This window comes from Colletotrichum truncatum (genome assembly GCF_014235925.2).
Source record: "Colletotrichum truncatum strain CMES1059 chromosome Unknown Contig_0004, whole genome shotgun sequence".
Lineage (NCBI taxonomy): Eukaryota > Fungi > Ascomycota > Sordariomycetes > Glomerellales > Glomerellaceae > Colletotrichum > Colletotrichum truncatum.
Genome location: NW_027222401.1, coordinates 532,706 through 545,765, shown reverse-complemented (window position 1 = coordinate 545,765; position 13,060 = coordinate 532,706). Strand labels below are relative to the sequence as shown.

The 13,060-nt window shown below is 50.3% G+C and overlaps 3 protein-coding genes across 3 annotated transcripts; 1 reads left to right on the top strand and 2 right to left on the bottom strand.

Moving 5' to 3' along the window:
• Positions 1–23: 23 nt before the first annotated feature.
• Positions 24–1,712, bottom strand: CTRU02_206931 (citrate synthase; the record flags this gene model as incomplete). Its single annotated transcript, XM_036729453.1, has 1 exon — positions 24–1,712. One exon carries the CDS (start codon positions 1,710–1,712, stop codon positions 24–26), a length of 1,689 nt encoding a protein of 562 aa, XP_036578960.1.
• A 1,069-nt stretch (positions 1,713–2,781) lies between these two features.
• CTRU02_206930 (uncharacterized protein) lies at positions 2,782–5,283 on the bottom strand (the record flags this gene model as incomplete). Its single annotated transcript, XM_036729454.1, has 2 exons — positions 2,782–3,808; positions 3,881–5,283. The coding sequence occupies 2 exons, from the start codon at positions 5,281–5,283 to the stop codon at positions 2,782–2,784; spliced, it is 2,430 nt and encodes an 809-aa protein (XP_036578961.1).
• A 2,651-nt stretch (positions 5,284–7,934) lies between these two features.
• Positions 7,935–9,259, top strand: CTRU02_206929 (reverse transcriptase domain protein; the record flags this gene model as incomplete). The annotated part of the gene is made up of 2 exons (XM_070204801.1): positions 7,935–9,157; positions 9,244–9,259. 2 exons carry the CDS (start codon positions 7,935–7,937, stop codon positions 9,257–9,259), a joined length of 1,239 nt encoding a protein of 412 aa, XP_070061334.1.
• Positions 9,260–13,060: the final 3,801 nt, after the last annotated feature.

The window sequence follows — 13,060 nt, the reverse complement described above, 5'->3', positions numbered from 1 at the left end:
ATGCTCACCTTTCCCAAAGTCTGTCAGTCAGAATCATTTACTTGTTCGTGTTCCGTACTCCTTTTGCCGGTAAATACTTGCTGTGGCCGCCAGAGCAAAGGGCTCTTTTCTAACATCATCTCCCGCCAGTGAGCTAATACACCCGGAGTGCGGGACAAACAAGCCATGGCGACTATTATGTCTGTTTCGAAGCCGAGAGCCGTGTATAGGAAGCAGCCATACAGGTCGGCGTTGGCCTTCAGTGCACGGCTAGTGAAATACTCTTCAGCGTTTGCCACGCGATCAATCTCCATCGCAACTGAAAGCAGAGGATTTGATTCAACTTTGTCCTTGTGCTGGTCCATCAGGGCGCGAATCAGTTTGACACGGGGGTCAATCGCCTTGTATATACGATGACCATAGCCGAAAAGGCGTTGTTTCTTGCTCTTGACGTCGGAAATCAAGGCTGGCACATTGTCAGGGGACTGAAGATCTTCAAAAGTTTTGTATGCGAGATCGATTGCTCCACCGTGGAGCGGGCCGTAGGCGGAGACAATGCCAGAGACGCAGCACGACAGCGGATCAGTCAGGGTAGATGCGGCGTGTAGGAAGGCAACAGTCGAGTTGGTCATTTCGTGATCGGCGTAGAGTATCCACAACTTTTCGAAGCACTTGACAATCTCAGGGTTTGGTTCGGTGTCCTCGCCGTCCCTGTGGAAGCCCATCATTCGTACAGCATTGCCAATCAAGGAATCTTCGGAGTTGGCAGGTGTGAATGCCTTGTTGCGCTTGTGACAGTAGACGAGTGCAACAACTGTAGCAAGGGCTGATATGCAATTTATGACGGCATTGTCGACCTTCTCAAGCTGTCCTGAGAAAGCTGGGCGTCTAGATTTGGTTGCAAGAACGGCACCCTCGTCATGACTTGCGTAAGCAGCTATTCCAGCAACCAAAATTGTGCTGGTCAGAGAGTCTCTGGGGAAAGAAGCGATTGTTTGAACGACATGCTGTGGAGGAATACAGCGTTCAGCAATAGCGCGCTGGAAGTCTTTTTTTTGTAGTGCCGTAGGGAGATGACCCCAAATAAGAAGGTATATTACTTCTTCGTAGTCGTGCTTTTCAACGAGATACTCAATGGAGTGTTCGCGATATTGTTTATACCCTCGGCTCCCGTCAACGAATGTGATTCTGGACTCGATACATGCGGTGTTGAGATAGCCGGGGTCAAGAATACGTAATCCAGAATGTAAACTATCGACGAGATTGGCATCACCTTGGGAAGCAGTTATATTCCTGAGTTGAGAAGCTTCAATGGTATTGTTCTTGATCTGGACTTGGTACTGTCGCTTTGTGCGGTTGTCAAGGACGGTCAGTGTCCCGAAGGAGGGGCCTACTGCAGTCTGGCCAAACAAGTGATAAATCAACCATATTGATGCTCCCATTAACTTGCGACCTAGCATTAGATTGAGAAGTATGAAGCAGACAGTATTTCTGAGCAGTTTAAATAAGTATAAAAGTGGTATGACAGCGGCGGCCTTAAAATTGCGAACTGAAGTTTGGCATGGGTCGCACGGAATCTGGCTGCTCTTGTGCTTCAAAGATCCCATGGAAGGTTCATCATCATGATTGCCCTCAAACTTAATTTGATGGCGAAGTGATGATGAAGTTTCCTGCTTACGATGCCAAAGAAAGTCTGGGTTATACCTCTTGTAGTTGCTCATTATGTTGCTCATTATATCGGGATAGCTAACGTTGTTGGTGTCTTTCTGAGAACAGGATCTTGATGCGGTTTCGAGGAAAACAGCTTGGATGACCTGATAAATACCCCTCACTTCTACTAAGACGGCATCAACTGCATCACAGGTGATAACTATCTCGACGTGCATAATAGAGCAGGGGCTCCCCCCCTGCATCGCGATGATCCAACAATAATGATGCAGTCTACCACCACCATACCATCATTTCTACAGGTTTCAATGTCTGCATCGATGGGCCGTTCGGATGTATACAAAATAACCGGCTCATCTGGAGAAAATTGTTGAGCCTCAAATATGAAGAATAGGGGTCTATCATGTACACAAATCTCAAGTGTATGTGCTGCCAAAAATGACCCTTGGTCAACAGATGTAGTAATACAGGCGTGGCTCGCCTCAAATCACACCACCATTGCATACATATAATTCAATTCGTTACCTCGCTTGACCCACTACAGCAGCTGGCTATGCTGCTTCGAGTTAAAAGAGATAAAGCAGTGGGTACATCTGGGCGCTTAGGCGCTCCTATCTCATCGAGTCTATACAACCTCGCTTTCGCTGAGTCCTTCGATTTCTGCTTGAATAGTTTCTTTGAACCCGCACTAAAACTAGTATTATAACTCGTCGGCGCCCCATAGGAAGGACTCATCATGGATTTAGTAGAAGATTTGGATGGATTTCTCTTGTTCTCAGACGGCTTTTCCTTGTGATCATAAGCACATTGGCAGCAATTGTTTTTCAGGTGTTTTTTCAAGCTCTCCTTTAGACGCCAATGTCACAGAAATGATGTGTGGGGAAAGATATAGATGTTAGGTACCAAACGAAGATGGTCTACATCTTCAAATTCAGCTCATTTTATATCGCTGCTTGCTTTCCAGGATAGAATCACCTTCTTGGACTCTAGATCTTGAAAGTACACTATGTAGATGAAACCTCTTCTGTCTAATATTACGAACTCTCTAGAAATCATCAAGAATTTCATATCTCTTTTGGGAGAATAGCTTCGTACCCTGTCCTCAGCTCCACTGACCCAAATCGAAAAAGTTTGCTAATCAACGTGCCCTCGATTAAGGCTTTCACGACCCGAGTTCTTCCTGACCAAGCGTTGCCGGGACTCGCTCGCCTCCATTTCCATGCTAGCTTCCACCCCCGACGCGCGAACAAAGACACCCTCCCGAACTACAAAGCGGGACGTCGTCCTCAGTGGCTGCGAAGTGAATAAGGACGCAAGGGCAGAAATTCTTTTCCGAAACTTTCGCAGGATGTCCTTGACATAGCTATCTGCGCTGTGGGGGCTGTTCGAAGGTAATGTTGAGGCCTCCTTGATGAGCCGCTCAACTTCATCGTCATTTATTAACCTCGCCTCGCGGAGCACACCGGAGAGTTCAGCGCTTTCAGAAACCTGAGCGACCGCGTGCCAAATGTTGCCGGGCAAACTAAAGCGTGTCGACCGGAAGAGCGCAGCGGCAGCGGTAAAGGTTGCGAGGAAGATAGCCAGGATGCCCATGGCGCCCCAGTAGCCCCTGAAGTGCTTTGGGACTGGCGTTGACTTGAATGTGACAATTTGCGCTGTGGTAGCTCCTGGAACGGCGGTATTGGGCTTGAATGCAGCAATCAAGTTGTAGTATTGGACACGCGCATACGTGAAATATATCGCTTGTAGTGCACGGGCTGGCGAGCCTGTCTCGTTCATGGTAGCCAAAAACAGCCGCGGATAGATAACGTCAGTATCCGTACTTTTTTTCCCTACCGATGAACAGTGCGGGCAGAGGGCGATGCGGCGTGGTTGTCTCGATTCGTTGAACATCGTGGACATGAGGCCGCCCCAGGTATACTTCTGCCACGCCGCACCGTCGCGCGCCTCCGCCACGCTCGATTCCAGGCTTTGACGGCTAATGGACAGGATCTGACGTTCTTCAGGCGGTATATATGAGGCATCTTTAAAGGCGCCGAGCTGCCTGCGTACCGCCCGGGTGTCAAATGCTCCGTCCTCTACCTTCGAAATGTAATTTGGCTCGGTTCGGTTACTCGAACTGGTAGCGGATATGTTAAGCTGTGTGATCGAGTCCGCTAGGCTGCACATATAGTCGTTAGTGGTCCGTGACGAGGTTTTTAAAAGATCATGAATACAACGTCTGCAGACTTACCCTGAAAATCGAGCACACATTGTCATGTTGAAACTGAACTTTTCCTCCTTTTCCTCCTGTTCCTCTTCATATTCACTTTGATACTTGAGATAGAAGGATTGTTCCGTCCATGGGCCGTTTTTCGTGGAAACAGGTCTTGAAACGGTTCCGTTTATTGCAGTACTGGATACAAGCCCCCCTACTCCCATCATTCCTCGGTTCCAGATAAGCTCCATGGTGGTCTTTTTAGTGATATTGTAGAGGGACCACTGGATACCCATGTTGGCAAAGCTGTCAAATTCTTCGAAAGTACTCCGGCATATCTGCCAGGTATAATGAGGCCATTGACTGGATGTGAGTGTGGGACATGAGAAGTTAGCGAAGTCGCTTCTCTCCGGCCATTCCAGGCCTGCGGCTTCGGCCACGGAGCCGTCAAGCCGCACGGAGCCGCAGATATGGGTCCCGGTTGTCTCTTCAGGAGCGCAAAATCTGACGTTCTTGAGTTCCGGCCTCATGCACACCACACGTGAGTCAGTGGCCCACGCCATGCCTTGATACTCGACGATTGACTGCCTTGTCTCCTGCGACGCAATTGGGAGGAATGCTCGAACAGTTGGACCTGTGTCATCGAGCCCTTCACTCGCCAGCGAGTCCGCTGAGTACTCCGCGAAAGTTTCAGCGATTTGGGGCCGTTGGCCCCATAAGCCATTGTCGTAGCCTAAGAAGACATCTTCTCGGGGAAAAGTAGTGCTACCAAGCTTACCTGCGAATGTGTACGCATTGTCCATCGGCTGTGTGAATGAGGCAATCTGGCTCTGTTCAAGATCAGACAGCAGTAGTGTCGAGGTAAACTGCACAGCAAAAGTTGAAAGGATGAGAAGCACAACTATAACTCGGACAACCACAGCTAGTGTCGAGCTCCTCAACGCAAGGAGACCTAGGGTGAGTGGCCCGCTGCTAGAAAATCGTGCAATAGAAACTTGGGCCACAGCGTGGAGGTCTACGCCGCGCCGCTCAACAGCAACGGAGGCGATCATAGCTGTAGCTATAGCAGCAAGGGTCCCGACCGCGGTACGTATGATAACGGATGCGACTGTGATACCGATCTGGAGTCGGTTCGGGATAAGCACCCATGCACGCCAGCGATCGTCTTTATGGGACGTCCACCACAGCCAAGAGACGAAGGAAACAGCACATGCGATGGAAAGCAACGAGACGAATATGCTGAGGATGAGTAAGAAGCTCAATCGCCTAGGATTTGTGTTGGGCCTCACGGGGGCCCTGTTCTTTGCGACATTATATGGCCTATTATATTGCTGGGCGGGTTCATCGTAGTCTGTGTCCTGTTGACTGACAGCATGCCGGTGCTCTTCGATCTCAGGCGGAGGCTGGTCGGAGGTGGCGCGATTGACATGCTGATACATAGGTCTTTGAAATTTCAAGCTCCGGCTATGGAAGGAAATATAAGCGGTAACTGAGGCTGAATGTTTTAAGGGATAGATGTTTTCTAGATGATAATTTATTTAAGATCAAAGGAAATACAAAAGGAAAATCAGGGCCGCAAGGCAACTATGCAGAGATGACCTTTCGATCCTGGAGCAGACCACGCTATTTTTATCTACGAAGCCTTGCCTTAGCGTGTGGCTGTGACTCCTGCAGGGTCGCCCATAGGCATTCAATCAGGAGATGCAGCCGCCCCAGCCATTTGAGACTGGCATTATATGCCTACTGGGATGGCTATGAGCACCGATAGCCAGTCAATACCATCAAGGCCAATCATTCCACATCCTCTATGAACGTGATTTGTCAAGGCGGCAGTCATTTTCTTACTCAAATACTGCGGAAACTCGAGAAGTCAGAAACCGCCCCTGCTGTTGTTTATATCTTATCGTATTGGTTCCTACTTCCACCTTTTCGTATGCAAAGGCAATTAATGCAATCTTTATGTTTTTGATTAAAATAAATGTATTTTTCTTGTTCCTTCAAACCCAGTACTGTAGTTTCTACGTTCAACTAGCGCAAGTTACAGTAGGGTTAGGTTATGATTAGGACGGGATAACTAGTTTGTATATATATTTGCTTGCTTCTTTTTTTTTTTTTTTTTTTCATGGTCACGAAACGCTTTCTTCATTTTAGTTCATAGCTTTATTCGCTCTTCTAGAAAATTGAATAGATTTTAGCTGGTAAACCCGACCTTCTTAGGTTGCGTTCAGATGGGCAGGCTCTAACCCAAGGGTCCTAGTCGTTCAAACAGCAAATATTCAACCCGCACCCATATGTGCGGGCTCCATTACGAAGGTCAAAATCGGCTAATTGTTAGTTGATCAGATCAATTTGGCATTCGAGAAGCGAGGCGGATGGGCGTCAGTCGCAGTTGAAGCCTTGCTATTCATGCTGGCAGTAGGCGCTGTCGCCCCTGCAAGTGGACCAGTTTAGTGATGTGATTCCTGCTACACCATCACCATAAGTCTTAGAACCTATTTGGATGCTCAATTCTATGAACAAATTGTCTTTCAGGTAAAGTCGTTTATATCTGTCTCAACCTGGTCCCTATATATATAGCCCGTCACAAGGTTCAAGTTATTCAAACAGATCAACCCTCTAGCAAGCATTAGACATTCATATAGGAGTGGTGGTAAAGGATTTAAATGATGCAAACAGTTCTCTGCATTTTAGATGATTTATCCAGATCCAAAAACTGCCATGACTGCGAACCTTTCAATGTATTATCTCTCCATACTGCAGACGTTAAGATGTGTTATTTCTACGGAATCTTCTGGCTTAGCATCATCACACAATGGATTTGGCGGCAGGCTAGTCTCCCCTTTAGTAGAGATTATCAGTGAACTAATGTTCCAATAATCCGAGTTAGCGCATCAGCCCATTAAAGTTTCGTAACCTCTTTCAATCATGATATCCATCCAGTATACGTCTTCTTCGTTCTTGTCCATCCATGCCCATGTCTCTTTCACCAAGGTTAACATCTGTCGTATAGGCTTAGCTGCCAAAACTCCCTCGAAAAAAGACAAGCGCGATAGAATGAGCCGTCTGGCATGTAGGACGTCGGTAATTGCGGGCGGTTCCTCCATCCTTGGACTAGAAATTCTGCTCTCTGCGAGCTTTGTCCTTAGCTCTAGCAAAGAAGTAAATGTGCGATTTAATGAAAGTTCACTGCAAATGCTGACCAGCAGCAATGGCTGGATTGATCGAGATCGTGATGACATGGGTATCTCTTGCACCAAGTCGAGCACATGCAAGGCAAGACTTGTCAACCAAGTAGCTAGCAATGATGCATGGTTGTCAGACTGGGCGGTGTCGACGACGCTGGAATATTCTAGCCAGAGAGACTCGTCCATCCAACCCGTATCCATAAACTCCTTGTTTTGCAAGAGTAAATCTGGGAAGTTCTGGTAGAGTTGAAGCAAACCAGTGCAGCGGTAGGCTTCAGCAGCTTTCAGTAGATGATCTGCTGGAGTTGTATCGTCGCCGGAGTCAACGATTGCAGTCCTGTTTGGCAGCTCAATCTTGCAAAGCTTGGAGTGAAGTTCTTCAGCTATTCGGATGGCGTTTAAAGATTGCTCAATATCATGCCTCGATGAGCGCTTCCGGCCACGAATACGTTTCCGCTCTCTTCTGACAAGCGCACCGACCTGAGCTACAAGTTCCTGTATCTCGACTCCAAGGCCTGTTTGTGGGTGGGGTATTCGCAAGTTGTCCTGCGTTGGATATCGGCACGGCTGTGGTAAGATTGCTCGAGGAGACCCTAAGGATGGTGTCGTGCTGGCTCCGGGCCTCCGGACCCACTCTGCCGCGTCTCGGCCGCGAGGTCACGTGACCTCGCTCCAGCGACCGTATTCTTAAGCGTCCTTCGCTCCGCTCGCTCACTTAGAGAATACAAGCCGTTTTGTTCCTAGTTGATGCCGCCCGTGCCTGACGTCGGTCACCACAGTTATGAGCCCAGCTTACCACATCACCCCTTTCTACTGTTAACCAGACGAAGGGTTCGTGGCGGAACACCATCAACTCCTTACGGTCTTCACAAATTTCGCTTCAAACAGCAACTTCTACAACGAAGATGTCGTCGCAGATATCTGTTCTCACGAGCACGACAAGGCTAACCTGCCGCCGGGACTTCCCCGTTTGGTACGACGCTCTCTACGCCGAAGCCGACGCAGCAGACGTCTGGGATCTCATAGACCCAGACGACACTACGTCTCCGTCAGACCCAAGAGAGGACGATGAAGAACTCTCGATCGAATCATGGATCACGCAGCAGAACGAAAAGCAGCGTAGAACCTATGATCGGAAGCGGAAAGCCTACGATTCGATTCTCCAGCATAGGGCAGAAGCGAGTGACGATACAGGGGAAGAACTCCAGGAGCCTGTAGCACAACCAACTCTCACGCAAAACACGCCCGGGACCTTTGAAAGATATACGAACTACCTCGCTTCAAAATCAGGCCGCGACGTCCTCAAAACTCGTCGGGAGCGGGACTTCGACTCTATTCAGCGTTGGATTAAGGAAACGGTCGACAAGGACATCCTCTACGCTGCGAGATCGGAGATCCTAGCGAACAACCAACGTTCACTCCGTGCTCTTATTCAGTACCTTCGGAAACGCTACGCTCCAAGCGAATCAAGCAGTCAAACTACAGTTCGCGAAGAGTACCTTCTCCTCCTGGAAAAGGCCAACACAAGCGTAAACCCCCAGACCTGGCTAAGAGACTTCCATCGAGTACTGCTCCGCGCGCTTCGATTCAGAATACCGGAAAGCCAGGGAACGCTCGCTTCGAAAACTTTTCTTCGAGCGGTGGGACACCGTTTTGCCCCCTCCTGGGCGACCTCCGAGCTCACTGAAATTGTCAAAATAGAGCGCAAGGGGGACCGCATCCCTACTGTAAGTGAATACAGGGATATGCTGGAGGACTTGCTGTATGAGGACACCCTATACGACAAAAATCGGGGTAAAACAAGCGGTGTGTACGCTACCCTTGCCGGTCGCCCGAGCGAAGCAATCTCAGATGGAAAAAGCGGTTCGAAAGGAAAAGGCAAATCCGAAGCGTGCCCCTGCAACAAACCCCACAACGCAAACCCCCTGGAGTGCACCCGCGTGGAGTACGCCCTTACCGGGCGAATCAAGCCTTCCCAGGACAAACTATCGAGGGACGAGTGCAAGGAGATTCGAAAGCGTATCAATCAGTCCGAGAACTATGATCTCCGAGCCGAATTAGCTCGGAAAGGCTGGATCTGGGCGACGGAACCTCCCAGCTTCCGAAACCCAGCGCCGCCTCGCAATAGGTCGTCAGGAAATACCGGCTCTAAAGCGAAATCGCAGCAAGAGGAGAATGAGTCAGAGGTGACACTGAAGAGAAATATCCACGCAGTAACGATCAGCCGTGAACTTCTCCGGGAAATTTCGGACGACTTCGACTCGGACTACGACCAACCAAGCGTATTTGCAACCCTACTGACGGGACCCCATGTTCTGTCACGAAGCACGGTTCTCGACAACTGCGGAGCTACGCACCTTGTTAACAACCTTGACTTGCTTGAATCGTCTTCTATTAAAACGTGCATCGGCGACGAGAGAGTCGACTCAGGAACTGCTTCGTACCCAATCCTAGCAAAGGGAACGTGGATCTTGCCAAAAGCACTAAATGGCCCTGATGGAGACCTCACAGCAGACCTTACGCTCCATAACGTTGGATACGTAGAGAACTTTCACGTTAACATCGTTTCGGAAGCACTCCTCCGAAAGACAGGCATCTGGTACTCCGGATTGGATAACACACTTCGCCAGGGAACGTACAAAAACAGCGTGGTAGTCAAGCATCTTGTTAGGAAGATGAACATTACTTTCTTCGAATATAAGACCGGTTCCCAGTATATTGCTCAGAAGCGAATTACCTCGAGTAACGCAGGAATCGTGAACCATTTGGTGCTTGCAGTACAGGATCCCGCTCGACTCTCGCTTCGTAAACCACCTGATAGGTATGATGACGCCTGGTTATGGCACCTTCGTTCGGGTCACCTCGCACCAGACGCACTAGAACGAATGGTGTCAAACGTGAGAGGAGTAAAGATAAAAGGACCCACGCGTCTGGAATGCGAATACTGCGCGACAGCGCACGCGAAACAGTTAATTTCGAGGCGAACCTCTGAACGGAAAGCAATTCGACCGTACTATAGGGTCTCATGGGATCTCTTCGACTACCCGACAAGCTTTGACAAGAACCGCTGGCTCTTAGTGATCAAAGACGAATATACCGGTCGTCTTTTCGCGTTTCCGCGCGTAAGTAAATCGCACACCTTCGTCTTCGACGCTCTCAGGCACTTCGAACGATGGGTCGCTCGCCAACGAGGCGTCACCCTGTGCAAGCTGAGACAAGACGTAGAACGCGCGGTAATTGCGATAAACGGAATGACTGAGTATCAACTTTGGGCCCAGCATAACGGGATTGAAATCGAAGAGACACCCCCCTACACCAAGGAACCCAATGGCGGAGGCGAACGAGCGGGCCAGGAATTAATAACCCGAGCGATAAAGATGCTCAGCGCAGCGGGCCTGCCAACTACTCTCTGGGTGGAAGCAGTCATGGCAGCCGCCTACCTGTACAATATGTCACCACGGAAGCGAAGAGCTTGGCTCTCACCAATTCAAGTCGAAGAGAGCTGGTTCCGACAGTATTTTCGCTGGTGGCAACCACAATACAGCGCGAGCCTCGCCCGCGACCTTCGCCCCCACTGGGGCTGGACGTACGCGTATGGGTGTAGGGCTTATCCCCTGAAAAAGGACCGCGAAGCGGATAGGAACAGACGTAACTTCAAGGTGGAACCGCGAGGACATATTGGATATCTGGTGGGCTACGTTATGGACGCTCACAACCTATACAGAGTCTGGATACCCTCGCTTGATCAAGTGATTATCACGCGAAACGTTACCTTTGACGAGACGAAGTTCTACTCGAAGGACGATGCAAAAGCTAGTTTACAAGCGGAGGTGGCCGAGACAGTCTCCACGGAGATCTCGGAACCTCCGGCTACGGCGAACCCAGGACTCCAATTCCTCGGACTCGCAAAACCAAGCGAACTCGTATTTTCACTTGAAGAGCAGCCCCTGCCACCTGCCTTCGCGCCGTCGACCGTAATCTCAGAAGAGACAACGGTAAAACGCTCCGCGGTTAACAGCCGACGCGAAGAGGGCCTGCTCACCCCGGAACCGACCCCTGAGCCGGCCGCAGCGCCGGAGGGGACGGACGGGCAAACGACCGGCCAACAAAGCTCCGAAGCGATGGACGCCGGCGTTCCCGACCCGGGGCACGAAGCCCTCTCTGAGGCGGTCGAAGACGTGATATACGTCAAGACCAACAACGAACCTCCACGAGAACCGGCCGTGGAGGCCGACTCGAGTAATGATCTCGGGGGTGACTCCCCAACTCACCCGGTGCGGCCACACTCGGATAATGGGAACGGGCGCGAACCCGAGATAAAGACCAAGCGGGTGTACAACCGCAAGGACTACGGCCAACAACAGGGCAAACCGAGACGATCACCTCGCTTCGCCCAACACTTCGCATTCCTACAAACGGAACGTAATTGGGAAACTTTCTTCCATACCTATATGCCTGATCAGCAGAAGGCTGTGGAGGAAGCGAACCAAGCCCACTATACGCTCCATTGCTTCGTCTTCGCGTCAATACACCAAGCGAAGCACTCCAGAGCGGTCACTCCACAGCGAGTGAAAATACACACAGATGAGCTTATAAAGCCCCCACGAACGTGGAAAAGTGTTGAAAAAATGCCGACCCACCTCCGAAACCTGTTTTACGAAGCGGCCCAAGCCGAGATAAGTAAATTAGAGGAGATGGACGCTTGGAAAATCATTGACGAACACGAAGCGTCTACGAAACCTATTCCTCTAAAGTGGGTGTTCACTTACAAGCTTGATCAAGACGGCTACCTCGACCGCTGCAAGGCACGAATTTGCGTCCGCGGCGACCTCCAGGCGAAGCATCCTCTCGAACAGACCTACGCAGCGACCCTCGCAGCAAGGACGTTTAGAGTAGCGATGGCGCTCGCGGCGGAATTCGACCTTGAAGTAGACCAATTCGACGTAGTCAATGCGTTTCTAAACGCAACAAGAGGACCGAACGACCCGCCTGTCGTCTGCTACCTACCAGACGGCTTCAAACAGAACGGGAAGTACGTCGAGCTCCGCCGTGCCTTATACGGGCTACGAGACGCTCCCCTCCTTTGGTATAAGGAGTTCTCATCAACGCTGCGGCGCCTGGGACTCAAGCCTGCAAGCGAAGACCCCTGTCTCTTCACTTCAAACGACAAGAAAGTGATGGTACTCTTCTACGTAGACGATATCCTCGTCTTATACCATAGGGACCACCGCGAAGCTGCTCAAAACGTTATAAACGGGGTGAAAGCCGAGTATGAACTCAAGGACCAAGGCCCTGTCGAGTGGTATCTAGGCATTCGCGTGATACGTGACCGTGAGAAGCGAACAATTAACCTCGCACACGACCAATATATCGAACGCGTAGCGAAGAAATTCAACCTTATCGACTCGATCGTGCCGCATACACCATTGCCATTCGTCCCGCTCCAGAAGAACACCGCTGAAGCGACCCCTGACCAGGTAAAGCAATACCAAGAGAAGGTCGGCTCAATTCTGTACACTGCGATCATGATTCGCCCCGACGTCGCCTTCGCTTGCGCTACACTCTCGAGGTTCCTAACGAACCCGTCTCTCGAACATCAGAAGGCCGCGAACCAAGTCATTAGATATCTTTATCACACTCGCTACCTTTCGCTCTGCTTCGGTAGCTCGGGGGGTGCAGGTGCCCAAGTTCTCCTAATTGCGGGCGACGCCTCGTTCGCAGACGACGAAGAGACGCGGCGTTCATCTCAAGGGTACATCATCTCACTGTTCGGCGGTCCCATTCAGTGGAAAGCCGCGAGACAGAATACCGTTACCACTTCTACTACAGAAGCGGAACTCCTTAGCCTCGAAAACACTGCTAAGGAGACCATCGCTCTCAAACGCTTATTTCGGGATATTGAACTAGACCTCGGAGACGTATGGAAGATCCATTGTGACAATCGCCAAACGATTCGCCTGGTAGTAGGCGACAAGGAACGCATCTCAACGCGCCTTCGCCACGTTGATATACAGAACATGTGGCTACGCCA